Here is a 22,106-nt window from a genome sequence, read left to right on the forward strand (position 1 = left end):
ATGTATATAGCTGTCAGCATATACTTTCCAATAATTCACCAAGTGTAATCTTGGCTACCTTGAATAATGATATAATTGGTATAATAAATTTTTGTAGTATAAAGGACAGCCCAGAGACAGTAAAGAAAAATCTAGGCAGCCTGCCCCCACCCTGCCATCAAAAACATGTAACATACAGGACTCTTTATACCAACAAAAGGTTACAAAACCTCCTTAATTAACCTTTCCTCTATGGAATTAAAGATAACATCTGTGAATACCATAGTTACATCTTAATTTTATAATCAAAGCTTAATTACTGTCTCCGGACTACCTTATGTATGCATGCTGTGGAGGGTGGTACAGTTCCAGTTCCTCCAGATTTTGAAGGCATTAAAGCTTCATGAATGCCCAAGTCATCCTTTTTCACTGCCCTGGAACTAGTTACCCCCACTGCCCTCACTCTTTCAATTTTTCCTGCCTCCTTCCCTTAGCATCACTTCTCTCCACCAGAGCAGCTAACTCCCCATGGCTGAAAGCATCATGAGAAAGCAACCACGTTGTGTTCACTACCATAGTGTCAGTGCCAACACATACTAGGAGGTGCTCAATTATTGTTTAGATAGCCAGGGTCTGAGTTGTCTCCATACTACCTTTATTTCCAAAGAAATCAAACAAGTATCTGAAGAAAAGGAGGCAGAAATTGATCAAACACTTGCTTTCCTATTGTTTCTAACAGTTTATATTTATTTTTAAATTATTATTTTTTTAAATTTTTTGAGGCAGGGTCTCACTTTGTAACCAAGGCTGGAGTGCAGTGGTGTGATCATGGCTCACTGTAGCCTTGACTTCCCAGACTGAAGTGATCCTCCAGTCTCAGCCTCCTGAGCAGCTGGGGCTACAGGTGCACACCACTATGCTCAGCTAATTTTTAAAAATTATTTTAGAGATGGGATCTTGCTCTGTTGCCCTGGCTGGAGTGCAGAGGCACAATCTTGACTCACTGCAATCTCCACTTCCTAGGCTCAAGCAATTCTCATGCCTCAGCCTCCCGAGTAGCTGGGATTACAGGTGCCCACCAGCACGCCCAGATAATTTTGTATTTTTAGTAGAGATGGGGTTTCACCATGTTGGCCAGGGTGGTCTCGAACTCCTGACCTCAAGTGATCCGCCCACCTTGGCCTCCCAAAATGCTGTGATTACAGGCGTGAGCCACTGCGTCCAGTCTATTTTATGTTTAAATTAATAGACTTTTGTTTTATTTAGAACCAGCTCTTTTGTTTACAGTTTTGGGTGAGATGCCTGCTCCTACTTCACCTTCTGCCATGAGTTAAAGCTCCCTTAGGCTTCACCAGAAGGTGAGTGATGTCAGATGTCAAAAATTTAATTTCTCAAAACTCATAGCTATTTAGTAAAGTTAATAAACACACTTAGCTTCACACTTGAATGCTGTTACTATTTATTGACATCAAAACAAAACAAGCTGAGACTAAAAGTTGCTATTTAACAGGAATAGACATTGGTGCAGTTTCCTTCCTGGAGAGGGTATGCACTCAGATCATGAGACCTAAGATCAAACACACTGGATTGTCAAGAGTCAAACAAGGACTACATTTTACCTCTTAATAGAAAAGATGCTGACGACAAAACACGATGTTTAAAAATATTCTTTACGCTAAGCTCATATAAGCAAACAAAAAACTAAAACTAACCCTAAAACTTTAGGACATTGGATACAGAAGTAACATAACTATTTAATTTTTGCATCAACAAAAGTGTGTTCTATCCTTCACTGTACTTGTACTACAAGGACATGCTTGTTGCTTCTACACTACCCAAAGTCAACACTTATCATCAACAATGCAATAGAACTAGATCGGAACAAGGCTTCAAAGCGACTCTGCTCCACCCAAATTCAGAAAATTCAATTCAGGATGAACAACAGCTTTTGATTTTAGAACCAGCTCTTACTTTTCTCTCGTGTCATAAGTGATGAAGTCCTCACTTGACAATTCCCCCTGCAAATTGCAATGCATGTCCTCGCCGTCACCTTTTTCTGACACTTTAAAATTAATTTGTAGAAATTGCAAAAGCAATGAAATTGTACTTCCAATTCTGAACCTCTGATCAGATTCCTGCTTTGACACAAGACTTACTCCTCTGCAGTGTACCCCACCAGCACAGCGACTCCCTTTCTCTCTATTCTTTGCCCTGAAGGCACTTCTGGATTGCTTAACGTGTGCTCTTTGGCTGCCTAGACAGTCAGGACACCTAAGGCCATCTGGACTTATCACTCCTCTCCTCCTTCTTTTCTATGGCTAATACCACTTTCCTGCTTCCTTTCTGCTGCTGAATCTCCAGACTTGGTGCTGTCATCAGGGGGACAGAGTCGATTTCGGCTTCGAGCTCCTGGTTGGTAAAGCTGCATCGCTGGACGATCCTGAAGTACAATAAAATATGTTACTGTTACAACAATGCTACTAAGCTTTTATATGGGATTTTTAAGAGTCATAGTTATGTATGAATATATACTCAAGTGAAGTCATTTAAGACCAAGAATGTGAGGGCATGGTAAATGACAACTTGCCTACTTCCTCTCTCCATCTCCAAAGAAAAGCAACCATTTGGTAATTACTATTTTATATGCTTGGGTAAATTTTTTTTTGGAGATAGGGCCTCACCCTGTCACCCAGGCTGAAGAGCAAGCGGGATGATCAAGGCTTATTGCGGCCTGGACATTCCAGACTCAAATGATCCTCCCATCTCAGGTACCTAGTAAGTGGGATTATAGGCACGCGCTACCACACTGGGCTGTTTTTACATTGTTAGTACAAACAAGCTCTCCCTATGTTGCCCAGGCTGCTTTCCAACTCTTGGGCTTAAGCGATCCTCCTGACTTGGCCTCCCAAATTGTTGGGATTACAGGCATGAGCCATCATGCCATGCCCTAAGTGCCAGTTTTAAAGGAAGCACAGAAGATAGAGGAACACGTTAAATAACAGCACGGGGATGTAATCTGCCAATTCAGAACAGGAAAAGCCCTACAAGACAAATTGGTTTCTGCAACAAATGGTAGGAAAACAAGAGAAGGGGAAATTGTTTAGATTAAAAGAAAACTTGGCTGGGTGCAGTGGCTCACACCTTTATTCCCAATACTTTGAGGGGATCGGCTGAGCTCAAAAGTTTGAGACCAGCCTGAGCAACATAGGGAGACCTCATCTCTACAAAAAAACTTGAAAATTAGCTGGGCATGGTGATGCATGCCTGTAGTCCCAGCTACTCTGGAGGCTGACGTAGGGGGATGGCTTAAGCCCAGGAGGTCGAGACTGCAGTGAGCTGAGATTGTACCACTGCACTCCAGCCTGGGTGACATAGCAAGACTGTCTCAAAAAAAAAATTAAAAACAAAAGAGAACTGAAGAAGACATTTCAAGGAAGCATAATTTGTGGAATTTGTTTAGGTCCTATTAAAAAAAAGACATCAGGCTGGGCACGGTGGCTCATGCCTGTAATCCCAGCACTTTGGGAGGCTGAGGCGGGAGGATCACCTGAGGTCAGGAGTTCGAGACCAGCCTGGCCAACATGGTGAAACCCTGTCTCTACTAAAAATACAAAAATTAGCCGGGCATGGTGGCTTGAGCCTGTAGTCTCAGTTATTCAGGAGGCTGAGGCAGGAGAATCACTTGAACCCGGGAGGTGGAGGTTGTGGTGAGCCGAGATCATGCCACTGCACTCCAGCCTAGGTGACAGAGCGAGACTCCGTCTCAAAAAATAAATAATTAATTAAAAAAAGACATTAATGAAGCAATTGGGAACATATGAACACTGAATAGACAGGACATTAAGGAATTATTGTTAGTTTTGGTGTGAAAATGCTACTAGGGTAATATTAAGAGTACTTATCTCATATACTGAAGTATTTAAGGAAGAAATTCTGTGTAGGGTTTGCTTGAAAATAATGTAGTAGGGGTAGGGATGAGGTAGAATAGAAAGAAGGTTGGCTATGAACTGCTGGGTGATGGGTACAGTACATGGAGTTCATGATACTATTCGCTTTTTTTTTTTTTTTTTTTTTGAGACGGAGTCTCACCCTGTCTCTCATGCTGGAGTGTGGTGACGCGATCTCGGCTCACCGCAAGCTCCGCTTCCCGGGTTCACGCCATTCTCCTGCCTCAGCCTCCCGAGTAGCTGGGACTACAGGTGCCCACCACCATGCCTGGCTAATTTTTTGTATTTTTAGTAGAGACAGGGTTTCACCGTGTTAGCCAGGATGGTCTTGATCTCCTGACCTCGTGATCCGCCCGCCTTGGCCTCCCAAAGTGCTGGGATTACAGGCTTGAGCCACCGCGCCCAGCCAGATTTTTTGCATTTTTAGTAGAGACGGGGTTTCACCATGTTGGCCAGGCTGGTCTAGAACTCCTAGGCTCTCACAATCCACCCACCTCAGCCAGCCAAAGTGCTGGGATTACAGGTGTGAGCCACCGCACCTGGCCCATCATACTATTCTCTATTCTACTTTTGTGTATGTTTACAATTTCTATAGTAAGTTAATAAAAGCCCAGACAAGACTGAAATAAAAGTTGGCCGGGCGTGGTGGCTCACGCCTATAATCCCAGCACTTTGGGAGGCTGAGGCAGGTGGATCACGAGGTCAGGAGATCAAGACCATCCTGGCTAACACGGTGAAACCCTGTCTCTACTAAAAATACAAAAAAATTAGCTGGGCATGGTGGGGGGTGCCTGTAGTCCCAGCTACTCGGGAGGCTGAAGCAGAATGGCATGAACCCAAGAGGTGGAGCTTGCAGTGAGCCAAGATTGCGCCACTGCACTCCAGCCTGGGCGACATAGCAAGACTCTGTCTCAAAAAAAAAAAAAAAAAGTTGCAGATGATTAAAGTTCCCCTTTAAAAATTCTATAATAACAGTGAACTAGCCCTTTCTTTACACTTGCAGGAAAAGGGAAAAAAACCCTCATAAACAAGTTTAATGACAAGCAGCACCTTGTTTCTTATTCGATCTCTCTTGACCACTTCTTCTTTCTTTTCAGTTTTTTCTGAGCTGCCTATTGATTCGGTACTTTCAGCCTTCTTTCCTTTATCCCGAAGTGTGTCTTTCTCTTTTTTCATTTCTTCTTCTTTTCTCTTAAAAGTCTTCTCTTTCTCATAGCGCTCCTTCTGCCTACGGCGCTCTTCTTCTTGCCGCTTCAGCCTCTCTCTTTCTCGAAGTATGCGCTCCTGATCTCGTTCATATTCCCGTTCCCTCTCCCTGTAGTCTCTGCCACTCTCATCTTCAGGTCTGCATGAAAAACAAATCTGAGACAGAACCCTGAAATATCTTATAATCACAAATGCAGGAACACTGTGATTCTGATTTGGCCCCTGCAATGAGGTTGCACTTTTAGACCAGAGTGAAAAATACTAGTGTTTTAAGAAGGAACAAAACCCCAAAACCATTCACCCAGATTACAAGAATATTCTGAAACCGTTCCTCCTCATCCTCCTGCCCTGTATAAAACAGCTTATCTTAATTCAGGTACATGTCCAGGACATAGCAGCAAAACTAGCATGTATAAATCAAACATAACAAAGAGTCCTTGACTACTGACCTCTTTGGTTTTTCATCTTTAAATTCACTATCAGAACGCTTGGGCAATGTACAACTTTGCCCACTGGCTCTTTCATCACTGAGATTCTCTTTGTCCAATTTCTTGGCTTTTTCTCTTTTGTCCAATTCTTTTTCATCTCCTTTTTCTGGCTTCTTGAGCAGCTTTAAAGATAAAATGTTTATTTTTATTTTGAAGGCTGGGACATTATCTTCTATTAAAAACCCAGTATACCAAATATTTAAAATTTAGACTAGACAAGGCCCCCTATCTCTGCAGGTATGCTTAATCTTTCAGGTGAACAACTAGTGCACAAGAGTAGTAATTTACTAAAAGGATGCTATTAATGTTAAAGTGTTATCCACTTGAATGAAGTGGTTTAATCACTTTGTGGCAATAGGATCAAGACTCCTTTGGCTTTTATTCTGAGGCAGGGTCTCGCTTTGTTGCCCATGCTGGAGTGCAGTGGCATGAACATGGCTCACCGCAACCTTGACCTCCTGGGCTCAAGTGGTCCTCCTGCCTCAGCCTCTTGAGTAGCTGGGACAACAGGTGCACACCACCACATACGGCTAAATTTTTAATTTTTTGTAGAGGCAGGGTCTCACCATGTTGCCCAGGCTGGTCTCAAACTTCTGGGCTCACACCATCCTTCTGCCTCGGCCTCCCACAGTGCTGGGATTACAGGTGTGAGCCACTGTGCCCGGCTTCCTTTGGCTTTAAATGGGTCAACCTTTAAGTGAACCAATGCATACTTCGAAGTATGCTTCTGTAGCAAACCAGCATGTTGATATAACTTAATGGGAAACAGCCCACAAATTTTAAGTGATAGGCAGATCGTTTCTGTTGGGACTGTTTTTATGTAGTACTTGGAATGACAAATACCTTGGTCACCAAAGGAGAGATCCATTGCAGGAATAATTTTGCCTTGAGCCTGAGAATAACATACTTATGATGGTACAATTATCTTGCCATTAGAGATTAATAACAAGATTTGGCATTTGATTTAAACATCTAAATGCCTCATACAACCAAATAGTGAAGTTCCATCTCTACTGAGTAGGAACTCTGTATTTAATGCCATATTTACGCATGTTCAAAAATGCCATTGTTTTTTACATCGCTGCTATGAATCTCTCGAGAATACCTCCAAGTGTTGGATAATCAGAGAGATTCTTAGACAAAATAGAAGAATTTCAAGTCTCAGAGTGAAGGCATCATACAAGATTCATCTCAGGGTGAAGGCATCATGTAAATTACTAAGCAAAAGGCAAAGCACCACAAGACGTAAGCACGAAGCATTTTGGCACACAGACAGCCACTGCAAATGGTGAGTCCAAAATGGACACTAAGAAGGCACCAGTGTAAAGTGAGGATACCATGTGCAGGTTTCATTGGAAGTGCTCTTATTTCTCCAATGAACATCCTTATTAGAAACCAAGGTGTTCATTAATAAGAACATTAATGAATGTCTCTAGCATGGCTGGCTCTACCTTCTGCCTTGCTGATTGTTAGGAATAGCAAGTCAAGTCACTTGTGGCATAGCAGACAAAGAGATTGCTGGAAAGAATTAAGATGAGAAACTCCATCCTCCCCCAAGCCCCTCATCACCAGTAATGAGCCCCGTAGAGACATAGGGAACCCTTGCTACATAAACTGCTGAGTTTTCAGGAAATAAAATAAGGAGACCCTGCCGCCCTCTCTGTGAGATTTTGACTTTATCTGAAGTACTAGGTACTAGTACTTCCCCAGGAAATATGTTGAAACAAGGGCTGCCCAAGCCATGCCCTTAGAAGGGAAGTGGCAAGGTTGGGATCTTTCTGCAGGTTTTCCTCTTCCCAAATGCAATGCATGAATCCGAATCTGCTGCTCACAGATTCCCAGCTATATGCAGGAAGATACTACGGGAGTCATGTGAGAAAGAAAGGCACATATTGCAGGGTATTTATCCCTAGTCCTCCCACAAGGCAGCCAGTTATGAGAAGCATATAAGATGGGAAAGAACTATATAGGCATGGTTGTCCTCTGGCTATAGGTCAATGAAGCTTCTGGGTACACAGCAGAGCATCAGGAAGTCACCTGGGCTTCCTTTTGAAGTAGAAATTTATAATAAAATAGCTCAGCTTTTAAGAAGACTCAAGTCAACCTGAAGGGGTTTTCAACAAGTAACACTACCACCACCACCACCAAAAGGACTTATTAGCTAAGACCTGTGTGTGTGACATGATACTAGATGTTCTGTATCATGTACTTGGTCCTTACATTTTTCTGATTCACAGCTTGTAACAGAAACCTGTGTACCTGAAGACAGTGGAAAACAAACAGATGAGGTAACTTCATGTATCAATTATGAAGGAAAAGCTGAATAAAACCCATAAATCATGCCAGCCAGCCCTAAGCCCTCATTTACTATGAATTTAGAGGACAGTAGTCTAAAAATCAAACATTTTCAATGACAAAAATAGCACAGATCTGCACTGAAGAAATAACATACTACTTAATCCTTTTAAATGATCTTAAATTTAAAAACTAATGCTATTAGTATTATAGGAAAGATTTTTATTGGATCACTTCCCCCCAAAAGAGAACAAAAACAAAACAAAAAATTCATTTACACCAACACAAGATGCATGCATATTTAAAGAAGTAGATACATGCAATTTTTAGCAACATGCAGTTTCAATATTCTCATACCTTAATCTTTGGTTCATCCTTTAATTTGTCCCTTTCTGGAATTCTGTCTATCTTCTTTAGCTTTTCTATATCTTTCCTTTTTCGTTTCTCTTCTTCTTTCCATTTCCTCCTCTCTTCTTCTCTTTGTCTTTTTCTTTCTATTTCTCTCCTCCTTCTTTCTTCTCTCTTTTCTTCTCTCATTCTCTAGAAAGAAACATCAACACAAGCCTTCAAATAAAATAATCATCACCAAAACCCTAATAAATCCCGAAGGCATGGTACGCCCCAACCGAATAATCTTTCCTTCCTACTTTCTACAAAGTGGCATTCTACCACCGTTATCCCCACTCCACCCAGAAAATGAAAGGCAATGAAGACCAGGACCTGCTAATATTAGTCTTCCACTGCTGCCTTACTATCTCTCCAGAGGCTTTCAGAATATCAAAAGAGTGTCTCTGGGACAATCTAAGAACATTCCAGGTTTGTAGAGTGAACTCCTGGTCCAACAACCAGAGTAAAGGAGCAGGCCAGAGAGTGAGACCAACAAGGCAAATCCTTAAAGAGTAATGGTGGAAAAAGCAGCTATTTCTCCTCTAGAAACCCAATGCTCTTAAAATGTTTATAGAATGCAAAGCAATTAAAGTATTGAGAGAACTATAAAGACAAAAGGTTTACCTGCTTGTTTTTCAGGAAGCTCAAAAGTGGGGTTGTCTTTTTAGCTACATAAATGTAAACAGATTATTAATAATACTTATCAACCCCTAGAAACGATTCCATTTTCTGACATTCCCCGCCAACCACCCAAGGTGGGAAAATGTGTACACCCCTTATGCGGAAAGATCACAATTGTAATATCAGAAAGAAGTTTTACAGCATTCGATTTCAGTAATACGGGATTAAAATACCTTTTAAAAAGTGAAGAAATTCAAATTAAAACAAAATAATTTATTTAAAAAGTCATTCCCAATTGATGAGAATTAAGTACTTAGGACATTCTCTTGTTTTACTGATAGGAGTGTAAACTTGTTCAACTGGAAGAAGTTGGGGGGAAGGGGCTAAAAATATCTAATCTTTTTGACCCCATAATTCCACTTCTGGGAATTTATTCTAAGAAAGTTACCAGAAATGGGCTTATACTATCCATCTGTTAATAAAAGTCAAGTTTTGGAAGAATATTTTTCATTTTCAACATTCTGAATAAGCTATTAGCCTTACAACCATCTTTTAAAACACATATTCCTGGCCAGGCACAGTGGCTCATGCCTGTAATCCCAGCACTTTCGGAGGCCAAGGCAGGCGGATCACTTGTGGTCAGGAGTTCGAGATCAGCCTGGCCAACATGGTGAAACCCTGGCTCTACTAAAAATACAAAATTGGCTGGGCGTGGTGGCGGGCACCTGTACTTCCAGCTACTAGGGAGGCTGCGGCAGAATCGCCTAAACCCGGGAGGCAGAAGTTGCAGTGAGCCAAGATTGCGACACTGCACTCCAGCCTGGGCGACAGAGCAAGACTTCATCCTACACACACACACACACACACACACACACACGGAGAGAGAGAGAGAGAGAGAGAGAGCGAGCAAGCAAAAAAAAAAAAAAAAAACACATATTCCTTAGGATAAATTCCTGAGTGGAAATCCTGGGTCAAAAATTATGCTCATGTTTAGAGCTACTGATACAGTAGTGACAGCCTATTACTGAGAACCAACATCCAAGCTAGAATTCCTCAAGTAGTTTTCAATTTTGCAGTAACTAATTTCATTTTTTGGTATTTTCAAGTCAAAATTTTTTTAGGAATATGAACTTATTACTAGGAAATACCAAATGACCTTCAAAGGCTTACCACTGTCTAAACGTTCCTTATCAGTCATCGAACTTTTTGTATTCATATTACATTTGTGTGACACTAAATAGGTCAAAGAATTTTTCCCACATTAATGGATTCTCATAATGCTGTGAGGCAGGTATTACCATCTGCATTTTACAATAACAGTCTCAGAGAAGCTAGTAACTTCCCCGAAGTCACACAGCTAGCAACTGATGGAGGTAGGAGACTTAGGTACTGTGATGAAAAGGCTGTTGCCCTGATTCTTTTTGCCCACTTACCTATTAATTCTCTATTTTTTGCTTCTATTTCCTCTAGCAGTGTCTCTGGAGTAGATGTCATTTTCTCATTATCTGTGGCATAACTTTCCAAAAACTTTCTATATTCTGGATCTAAATAATCATTTAAGGAAACAGAAAACATAATAGACTTTAAACAAAAAAAAGACATCTAGGATACGGATTTATCAAAGATGATAATTTTTTACTTCATGGAAGATTAAAAAAAAACCAAACCATACCCACAAGGTAGACTATTTAGAGCTTAATTGGTCTCTTGCTCTCAGGACTCCTATTACTGATACTCACTATAGGAATCTGGTATAACATGGGGTCAGGAAAAATGAGACGCCATGCATTATAACAGAACCACTAGGGGTATTACATAGTTTGCTTTTAAAAGTCACTGTCCTACTAAACTAAATTAGGTGTTCCAAAAAGATAAATTAGAGAGAAGTCCTAGATGTGGCACTTGAGGTGATGAGAATTCCTGGAGTTCTCTCCTAGACCTCTGACATCAGAAAGTATGACACATCTAAGCCATTATATTGCTTGTTTCTATGTGTCACTTGATCAAGTCTTCCAGATCTAAATCTGTAATAAAACCAGTATCACAGCTATGTGTTATTGAGTCTTTACTGTTATCTTTATAAAATACCTGTAATAGTAACAAATGATGGAAATTAGATGATTCTAAAGTATCAATCTGATATAAAATATGGTCCTAAGTCCTTATCCAACATAAAGAGTTGTGTAACAGCTATCTAACATAACATTACAGAGGTCTCAAAATCTGGAGCCAGTGTACCTTAAAAGGCAATTATTTTGGTTTTTCAATTCTTGTATTTCTTTCTTTCTTTCTTTCTTTTTTTTGAGATGGAGTTTTGCTCTTGTTGCCCAGGCTGGAGTGCAATGGTGCAGTCTTAGCTCACTGCAACCTCTGCCTCCCGGGTTCAAGTGATTCTTCTGCCTCAGCCTCCCAAGTAGCTGGGATTACAGGTGCCCGCCACCACGCCTAGCTAATTTTTGTGTTTTTAGTAGAGATGGGATGTCACCATGTTGGCCAGGCTGGTCTCGAACTCCTGACCTCAGCAACTCTGCCCACCTTGTCCTCCCAAAGTACTGGGATTACTGGAGTGAGCCACTGCACCTGGCCTCAGTTCTTCTATTCCTGTTCAACCTAATACTATGTGTGTAGCTAATTGTATATCCAAAGATCAGAGAATAGGAGTGACAACTTCAGCTACTTTATACAGTTACCTGGGTATGGAAATTTTCCCATGACAGTTCAAACCTTCTTCTTTATAAATATAATGGAAACCAAAAGTCAAATAAATAATCATAAAAATGGTGAGGCCTCAAGAAGCACCTGTTAAACTTTGAAACCTGATTTTTTTCCACTATTTTTCTTTTTTTTTTGAGACGGAGTTTCGCTCTTGTTGCCCAGGCTGGAGTGCAATGGTGTGATCTCAGCTCACTGCAACCTCCGCCTCCCGGGTTCAAGAGATTCTCCTGCCTCAGCCTCCCGAATAGCTGGGATTACAGGCATGTGCCACCATACCCGGCTAATTTTATATTTTTAGTAGAGACAGGGTTTCTCCATGTTGGTCAGGCTGGTCTCGAACTCCTGGCCTCAGGTGATCCACCCGCCTTGGCCTCCCAAAGTACTGGGATTATAGGTGTGAGCCACCTTGCCTGGCCTTTCCACTATCTTCTAATCAATAAACCTATGGTGATTTGTTACTCAATAGTCAACATTATATTGTTCAATGGTTGAAGAATGAAATGCCCTAGCCAAAGAGAGCAGAGATTCTGTGCAAGAAACTCTCTCTAGTCTAACAATTAAGCAAAGCTTCCATCGGCAAATAACATTTCTCACTTACTTTATTTTGTATATTTTCTAATTTAAAATTTTGGGGTCGAATTAACTCTCACAAAGATATTATTTTTAAAAACCCCACAGCAATAGCATTATATAATTAGAGCTATACTGTACCATCATCGATAGTCCCAACTTTGGTATCTCTTTTCTTAGTCTTCTTTTTGGCAGCTTTTTGAAAAGGTGCAAATTCTACTATAGCGGGATATTCCTGACCTGTTTAGAAAAAAAATACCACACTTGCTATAACAAAGAAAATGTCAAAAGTGGATATAAGGGAATCAACCCATTGCTTTCTATGACTCTTTTGATGGCAGTCATCTGAAGAGGGTCTCCCAAAGGCATAAAGCACACTGGCACAACCATAATCAACATACTACAAAAGGAGCCACAAATTCACACTGATAATGTAGTGAAACAATACGGCATGGAAGTAAAATAGTCATATAAATTCAACTTATAAAATGTGATATTTTAATGTGAAAAAGACCCTACAAACTAATTTTCATTTAAAAATGTTAGAAATCTTCAAAATAGGCAAATCTATAGAGACAGAACGTAGATTAGTAGCTGCCTGGAGTTTGGGGTAGAAGTGGTGAGAAGAATGAGGAGTGACAACTAATGCGTGAGGTTTCTCTTAGGGGTGATGAACATGTTCTAAATTTAGATTGTGGTGATAGGCTCACAAGCCTATGAATATACTAAAATTCACTGAACTATATACTTTAAAAGGGTGACTATTTCAGGCATGTGAATTATATCTCAATAAAGCTGTTATTTTTATTTTATTTTTATTTTTTTGAGACGGAGTCTCGCTCTGTCGCCCAGGCTGGAGTGCAGTGGCGCGATCTTGGCTCACTGCAACGTCTGCCTTCTAGGTTCAAGCGATTCTCCTGCCTCAGCCTCCCGAGTACAGACACGGCTTCACCATGTTGGCCAGGCTGGTCTCGAACTCCTCACTTCAAGTGATCCGCCCACCTCGGCCTCCCAAAGAGCTGGGATTACAGGCGTGAGCCACCACGCCTGGCCGTAAAGCTGTTATTTTTAAAAAGTGTAACTATGTGAGATGATGTGTTATGTGAGGTGATGAATGTGTTAACTTGATTGTGGTAATCATTTCATAATGTATACATATATAAAATTATCACGTTGGGCCGGGCACGGTGGCTCACGCCTATAATCCCAGCATTTTGGGAGGCCGAGGTGAGAGGATCACTTGAGGTCAGAAGTTTGAGACCCACCTGGCCAACATGGTGAAACACTGTCTCTACTAAAAATACAAAAATTAGCTGGGCTTGGTGGCACGTGCCTGCAATCCCAGCTACTCTGGAGGCTGAGGCATGAGAATCGCTTGAACCCGGGAGGCAGAGATTGCAGTGAGCCAAGATCACGCCACTGCACTCCAGCCTGGGCGACAGAGTAAGACTCCGTCTCAAAAACATAAATACATAAAAATAAAAATAAATAAAAATACAAAAATTAGCCAGGCGTGGTAGTGCACGCCTGTAATCCCAGCTACTTGGGAGACTGAGGCAGGAGAATCACTTGAACCTGGGAGGCGGAGGTTGCAGTAAGCTGAGATTGTGCCACTGCACTCCAGCTTGGTTAAAAAAAAAAAAAAAAGAAAAAACAATTATCGCATAGTAAGATTTAAATATATATTATTTTATTTGTCAATTATAGCTCAATAAAGCTGGGGAAAAATCTGTTAACACTTAAAAAAAATACACCAGGTCACCAAAAGCACAGGCAACAAAAGTAAAAATATAGAGGGTAGATCTCATGTTAAGTGTTCTTACCACAATAAAACAAAAAGATGAAGTATATCTCTTATTTAAAAAAAGTAAAAAATAAATTGGACTACGTCAAAATTAGAAACTTCTATGCATCAAAAGACACAATCAACAGAGTGAAAAGGCAACCCATGGAATGGGATAAATATTTGCAAATTATATTATCTGATAAGGGGTAATATCTAGAATATACAAAGAACTCCTATAACTCAACGACAAAAAACCAAATAACGCAATTTAAAAAATGGTCAAAAGACTTGAATAGACATTTCTTCAAAGATAATATACAAATGGCTAACAAGCATATGGAAATATGTTCAACATTACTAGTCATTAGGGAAATGCAAATCAAAACCACAATGAGGTATCATCTCACGCCTATTAGGAGGACTACTATCGAAAAGCAGAAAATAACAAGCATTGGCAAAGATGTGGAGAAACTGGAATATTCATGTATTGGTGGGAATGTAAAATGATGCAGCTGCCATGGAAAACAATATGGCAGTTCCATAAAACATTAAAAATAGAATTATTGGGCCAGCCTGACCAACATGGTAAAACCCCATCTCTACTAAAAATACAAAAATTAGCTGGGTGTGGTGGTGGGCACCTGTAATCCCAGGTACTCAGGAGGCTAAGGCAGGAGAATCGCTTGAACCCAGGAGGTGGAGGTTGCAATGAGGGAAGATTGCGCCATTGTACTTACTCCAGCCTGGGCAACGAAGGCGAAATTCCATCTCAAAAACAAAACAAAACAAAACAAAAAAGAACTACCGGCGGGGCGCAGTGGCTCACACCTGTAATCCCAGCACTTTGAGAGGCCAAGGCGGGCGGATCACTTGAGGTCAGGAGTTTGAGACCAAACTGGCCAACATGGTGAAACTCCGTCTCTACCACAAACATAAAAAATTAGCAGGGTGTGGCGGCAGGCGTCTGTAATCCCAGATACTTGGGAGGCTGAGGCAGGAGAAATGCTTGCACCTGGGAGGTGGAGGTTGCAGTGAGCCAAGATCGTGCCACTGCACTCCAGCCTGTGTGACAGAGAGAGACTCTGTCTCAAAATAAATAAATAATAAAATAAAAATAGAATTACCAAATGACTCCAGAAATTCCACTTCTCGGTATATATACAAAAGAAGTGAGAGCAAGGACTCGAATATTTGCATATCTGTGTTCATAACAATATTGTTCACAAATAGCCAAGAGTGGAAGCAACTCGAATACCCCTTGACAGACAAATGGATACACAAAATGTGATATATACATATAATGGAATATTAGTCTTAAAAATGAGGCTGGGGCAGTGGCTCATGCCTGTAATTCCTAGCATTTTGGGAGGCTCAGGCAGGCAGATCACTTCAGGTCAGGAGTTCGAAACTAGCCTGGCCAACACGGTGAAACCCCATCTTTACCAAAAGTACAAAAAATTAGCCAGGCGTGGTGGTGGGTACCTGTAATCCCAGCTACTTGGGAGGCTGAGGCTGGAGAATTGCTTGAACCCAGGAGGTGGAGGTTGCAGTGTGCTGAGATCACGCCACTGCACTCCAGCCTGGGCAACAAAGTGAGACTCCGTCTCAAAAAAAAAAAAGATGAAGATTCTGACACGTGCTACAACATGGATACACCTTGAAGATATTATGCTAAATGAAATAAGCCAGTATGTTTCCACCTATATGTGGTACCTACAGTAGTCAAACTCATACAGACACAAGGTATAATGGTGGTTGCCAGGGGCTGGAGTAAGCGAAATAAGGAGTTGTTTAATGGGTAAAGAGTTTCAGTTTTTCAAGATGAAAAAGTTCCCAAGATTGTTGCACAACAGTGTGAATATACCTTAATGCTACTGAACCTACACTTAAAATGGTTAAGATGGTAAATTTTATGTTACGTGTATTTTTACGATTTTTAAAAATGCAAAAGGAATGAGGCAATGATATATGTTATATGTTACAACATGGATGGACCTTGAAAACATTGTGCTAGGTAAAAGAAGCCAGTCAGAAAAGACCACATATTGTATGATTACATTTATATGAAATGGAGGGAAATCATAGATACATAAAGTAGATTAGTGGTTGCCAGGGGCTGGAGGGAGAGAATGGGAGGTAACTACTAATAGATATGGGTTTCTTTTTGGAGGGATGAAAACATTCTGGAATTAGTACTGATGGTTGTACTACTTTGTGAATATACCAGAAACCACTGAATTGTACGCTTTAAGAGAATGAATTTTATTATAGGTGAGTTATATTTCAATACAAAAACCCCAAGTGACTAATGGGAAAAAAATTCACAAGCACCCTGTCACAGAATGTCAAAAACAAGGTATCCTATCCTTAAATCATTGGCATGTAGACATAAGCAAAAAAATAAAAGTAAATAGAATTGACCAGAAGGCATTGCAAAGCAGTCATGGAGGAAAAATTATGTTGGGAATCTCAGTGAGTACAGAATCAGATTAGCTTCAAAACTGTGATATATTAGGCCAGGCATGGTGGCTCACACCTGTAATCCCAGCACTTTGGGAGGCTGAGGCAGGTGGATTGCTTGAGGCCAAGAGTTTGAGACCAGCCTGGCCAACATGGTGAAACCCCATCTCTTCTAAAATTACAAAAATTAGCTGGGTGTGGTGGCGCACACCTGTAATCCCAGCTAAGTCGGCAGGCTGAGGAAGGAGAATTGCTTGAACCCAGGAGGCGGAGGTTGTAATGAGCCAAGATTGTGCCACTGTACTCCAGCCTGGGCGACAGAGTAAGACTCTGCCTCGGAAAAAAAAAAAAAAAAAAAAAGAGAGAGAAGAAAAGAAAAAAACAAAAATAAAAACCTAAAAACAAAACGGTGATATATTTAAGAAGGAATAGATAAACCAGACTGAAACAGAGGGAAATTGTGGAAGACAGGCTGAAGAAACACAAGTGAGGCCAGAATATGGAGGACCCTGACTACCAGGCTAAGGAGTTTGGACTTTTCCCCCCAACTGTTAATTTAAATCATTATTTTCAAAAAGATTAATTTCATGGCAATATAATAGACTGAATTATACAAGAATGAAAAAAATGGAAAATCCTGTAAGTTTAGAGACAGTGGTTGTCTAGGCATGAAGTGATGAGGACATAAAGTGTGACTGTTTAAGTCTAGGTGAACAAGATATTAAAAAAACAATAAAATCCAGCCTGGGCAACATAAGCAGACCTTGTCTCTAAGATTTAAAAACAAAACAAAACAAACCAACAAAAAAAAAACCACAATGGGGAAAGGATAGTCTCTTTAATAAGTGGTGTTGGGCTGGGTATGGTGGCTCGCACCTGTAATCCCAGCACTTTGGGAGGCTGAGGTGGGGGGATCACTTGAGCCCAGGAGTTCAAGACCAGCCTGGGCAACATAGTGAGACCCCATCTCTATAAAAAATTTAAAGAAAATTAGCCAGGCATGGTGACATACATCTATAGTCCCAGCTACTGAGGAGGCTGAGGTGGGAGGATTGCTTGAGTCCAGGAATTCCAGGCTGCAGTGAGCTGTGATTGTGCCATAGCACTCCAGCCTGGGTGGAGACCCTGTCTCAAAAGATAAACAATAAATTGACAAGATTCATAACTTACATGTAAGAGATTTTAAAAAAGGAAAAAATCAAACACAACTCAGATTTCCAGGCTAAGTAACTAGAATCTAGTTAAATATCTACTGGAATAAAATAGTTGGAGTGGAAAAATAGCTGGCTTAGGGAGATTAATAAAAGTTAGACAAACAGTGGCAATCCTTCAATTTTTACTGGCATAGTCCCTGACAAAAATTTAATTTTTACCAACTTTGAAGTAATATTGAAAAAAACAAAACTAAACAAGAAGACACACTATTTACCTATAATTGCAAACCAAAAAGAAAAGTGGCAAATGGCAGCTTAGATACTCTCTGGCTAAATGTAGGTAGCAGACAATACAGTGTTAAAGCAGAAATGTGTCTTCCCTAGACTGGACCTTTCTGGATATAAAGTAAGAGATGTATCAAGTTTCTTTTTTTTTTTGATTTTGAGACAGAGTCTCGCTGTCGCCAGGCTGGAGTGCAGTGGCGCGATCTCAGGTCACTGCAACCTCTGCCTCCCGGGTTCAAGCGATTCTTCTGCCTCAGCCTCCCGAGCAGCTGGGATTACAGGCGTGGACCGCCACACCTGGCTAATTTTTTTAGTATTTTTAGTAGAGACGGGGTTTCACCATGTTGGCCAGGCTGGTCTCCATCTCCTGACCTCATGATCCACCTGCCTTGGCATCCCAAAGTGCTGGGATAACAGGTGTGAGCCACCACGCCGGGCCGAGATGTATCAAGTTTCATGTTTTAATTATATACAACTTTGTGAGAATGTTAAACAGTATCCCAACTGGGAACTGTTGGCTTAATGGATTTAAATTAAATAAATGTTTGTCCTTGAAACAAAGTAATAAAACTTATCAAACAGGTTTAAGAGTCACTTATCAGTACTGCGGCTGAAACTCTATAGTCAAAACAGCAGGTTTAAGCCAGGGCAAAAAATGTGTCACACGAGAAGGAAACAGTTGCAATTTCACTCAGTTGATCAAACTAAAAAAATAGTAGGTTAATAAAAATAACCAAGGACTGTGAAAAGTCACGTCTATTTATAAGACTGCAATAAGCTTATTAAATGTGTAAAGCTCTAGGAAGCAATGCAATGCACACATTGTCTTAAACATACAAATGACAAGGAAATTCCCTTTTTACTTCAGTTACCAGGACTCACCTTTATTGTCAAGGAATACATAACCATCAAAGCGATCCCTGAACAAAATAATGTCCTCTTGGTTTTTAAAGTTGATGTATGCTCTGGCATACATATGAGGATACAAACTGCAGAGAGGAAAGCAATTATGTAAATGTACTTGCAGGTGTCTGGCCCATTTACAAGTATGCATATATTAAAGACAAGCTCAAAAATCAAATGGAAAACAGTAGGATAAAAAGAATGAAAGAAACCTTTTTCATTTACCCCGTTCCTTTTTTTTTTTTTTTTTTTACCTCGTATCATTAGAAAAAAACTCAAAATAATCATGCTCAGGCATAGGTTGAAGATGTTCCTGAAGCTGCTCCTTGGTCAAAGTGGGAGGTAATCTTCGAATTACCACCTTAAGAAATGCATAAGGAAAATAAAATTAGTACAAATCAATTTTCTCTCATACCTGAAAGAATCACAGTTCCTGAAGGCTGGGCTTTAAAATATGAGATCACTTGTAAAAACCCAGGAGAAAATATTCTTCTGCAGCCCAATGCTCAGAATTAGTCAAACATAATAGTAACGCGCTTTAAAAAAAACCCTTGGAAATGAGAACCACCTGGAGCAAGGAAACAATCGCAGGTTTTGCTCTTTACAGCAGCCCTGCAGTTTACCAGGTTTGTGCATCATTTTCGATCACCCATTTTTTAACAGATCTAGTGGCAAGAAATTAGTAAGCCAACCCTGGTCTTTGTGGGTGCCACGAAATCTTAATTTAGTAACAAGTTTCTCCCACGTCCAATACATCTTAAAACAAAATCCTTGCCCATTGAACTTAAGAATTCAAAACTCTAACGAATACAAAAAATCCACCCATTGCTCTCAAAATAGGATGCTCTCGATCTGCCCTCCCGTACCATTAATCACCCTGCACTCTCCCCCAACTCGCCTCCATGAATAATATTCCCATCCCTCATGTCTCCTCCACTATTTTCCTCCCCAATTACACCTTTAGTTCCTCATTCTTTATACCGTCGCTCTCCCCTCCCATTATCATCTCACAGCTCTGACCTAAACCCTTCCCGTTTGGGGAGTCTCTCCTTTTCCTCACCCCCACCCAGGATTTGGCCGGGAGGGGCGCTCCCCATTTCGGGTGAATGGATGAACCAGGATGATGCGACTTCCATTCAGGCGAAGAGATAGAAGGGGAACCTAAGAGAGAAAGGGGGCAGCCCCATTCCCAGCCATCCTCCCCGCGCTGCGGACTCGTCCCGCCCTCTCCCGGGCCAGCGGCCGACCGGGCACCTTGCTCAGCGCTTCTTTCTTCTCCTTGTTGCGATCCTGCTTATCTTCCCCCTTGGAGCTGTCCCCCGAGGTCCCACCACCGCTGCCTGTGGCCCCGGCGGGGGTTAACAGGGTTACTCGCTTCTCCTTAGGCCTGTGCTCCTTCTCTTCCTTCATGGCTACGTCCCCTGCTGAAGCGGCTTGGCCGGAACGGGGCTACCCCGGGCACCAACGGCTCCCGGGAAGCTCCTGTCAAAGCTCCGCCCCCAACAAATGCCCCTTGTAATAAGTCGGGCCCCACGTTCCAGTGGGTCCTGCCAAGCTCTCGCGAGACTTGGGCCTTTCCCAGTGCAAAGGTTTTAACACCTGGTTTTTACTTCCCCCCCGCCAAGTTCCTGCGCCACCCAATCCCCTCGCGGCCCAGACTCCCTCGGGGCCCGCCCCTTCGCGCGTCATTAGCAACTCCGCCATCTTGAAGTGACTCTGTCGGGGACTACAAATCCCGGCATACAAAGCAGCTACCCGCTTTTGTTGGGCGTTCAGGAGCCAGAGATATCTCAGGGTCCCTGTTTGTAAGTAAATCGAATCCTTTCATCTTCAGAGTTTTTCAGGTCGAAAGATAGGTTCTGCACGCTTAGTTTCCATCAGATAAACTCAGTGCCGTCCAAATTTTGCCTCACTAGGGGATCGACTTGTATTTTTTATCATTGAATTCAGAGGCTTTAGAATTTATTTTCCTACAACTAAAAGAAAAAGCCTAACATTTAAAAAACTTTATTTTCCTTATATTGATTAGGATTTACAGATACTTAGTAAACACTACAATATTAGCCGAGTTCAGTGGCGCACGCCTGTAGTCCCAGCTGCTCGGGAAGGCTGAGAAGGGAGGATCTTGAGCCCAGGAATTCGAGGCTGCAGTAAGCCATGATCGCGCCGCTGCACTCCAGCTTGGGCGACAGAGCGAGACCCTGTATATAAAAAAGAAGGATAATAATAAATAATCACAAGATACTGATATTTAAAGGAGTAATATGACCAAAATATACAAGATTTGTTTTCATCACCTTATTTTAGCAAAAGGATCCTTCTCCCCAGGTACTGATGTCCCACAGGGAGGGGAATAAAAATAAAACCCAACTTGATTTAGTTGCGATCATCGTCTTCACTTAAAAAGGGCCAATTTTACATTATTTATAATAACTCCAAACTGGAAACAATCCAAATGTGAATCTCACAGTGATTATGTTGAGTGACAGAATCTAGACACAAAGAGAGTACATGTACAATTCCATTTATATGAAATTTTAGAAAAGATAAAACCACAGTGATAGAAAGCAGATCAGTCGGCCAGGTGTGGTGGCTCACGCCTGTAATCCCAGCACTTTCGGAGGCCAAGGTGGGTGGATCACCTGAGGTCAGGAGTTCGAGACCAGCCTGGCTAACTTGGCGAAACCCCGTCTCTACTAAAAACAAAAAAAATTTGCAGGGCGTGGTGGCGCATGCCTGTAATCCCAGCACTTTGAGAGGCCGAGGCAGGCGGATCACCTGAGATCAGGAATTCGACACCAGCCTCGCCAACTTGGTGAAACTCTGTCTCTACTAAAATACAAAAATTATCTGGGCATGGTGGCAGGCGCCTGTAGTCCCAGCTATTTGGGAGGCTGAGGCAGGAGAGTCACTTGAACCTAGGAGGCGGAGGTTGCAGTGAGCCGAGGTCGCACCACTGCACTCCAACGTGGGTGACAGAGTGAGACTGCATCTCAAAAAGAGAGAGAGAGAGAGAGACACCCATAGAGGACAGAAACCAAATTAAAGATGCAATAGGAGCCCAAGGCAGAAAGCTGCCTAAGGGCCAACTCCCATTTTTGCCAACCTCTAGAATGCACTTAAATTTTCTCACTCCAATTGTCCAGCCTGTTCTTGGATTCCTATTCCTGTGGCTAAAACTGTTTCCCTGTATTTGGCATCTGGTACTCTTGCTTTCAGTACCTGGCCGTTCTTATGAGCCTTGTTTATGCATCTGCCTCTGACCTACTGCTTAGCTCTGCACTTGCATGTTGGTAGTGTATGCCTCTGT

At 41.5% G+C, this 22,106-nt stretch overlaps 1 protein-coding gene across 2 annotated transcripts; it reads right to left on the bottom strand.

Annotated features, from left to right (window-relative positions):
• Positions 1-1,414: 1,414 nt before the first annotated feature.
• UPF3B (UPF3B regulator of nonsense mediated mRNA decay) lies at positions 1,415-20,306 on the bottom strand. Of its 2 annotated transcripts, XM_030807326.1 has the most exons (11): positions 20,051-20,306; positions 19,051-19,157; positions 18,776-18,882; positions 12,350-12,448; positions 10,357-10,467; positions 8,927-8,970; positions 8,273-8,455; positions 7,841-7,879; positions 5,582-5,742; positions 4,977-5,271; positions 1,415-2,419 (listed from the first exon to the last, which is right to left on the bottom strand). In XM_030807326.1, exons 1-11 carry the CDS (start codon positions 20,204-20,206, stop codon positions 2,270-2,272), a joined length of 1,452 nt encoding a protein of 483 aa, XP_030663186.1. In that variant the 5' UTR covers positions 20,207-20,306; the 3' UTR covers positions 1,415-2,269. The 2 variants fall into 2 exon arrangements, with proteins under 2 accessions (XP_030663186.1, XP_030663187.1); XM_030807327.1 differs by lacking the exon at positions 7,841-7,879.
• Between the last annotated feature and the right edge of the window lie 1,800 nt (positions 20,307-22,106).

The sequence above is a fragment of the Nomascus leucogenys genome, chromosome X, assembly GCF_006542625.1.
Source record: "Nomascus leucogenys isolate Asia chromosome X, Asia_NLE_v1, whole genome shotgun sequence".
Taxonomy (NCBI): Eukaryota; Metazoa; Chordata; class Mammalia; order Primates; family Hylobatidae; genus Nomascus; species Nomascus leucogenys.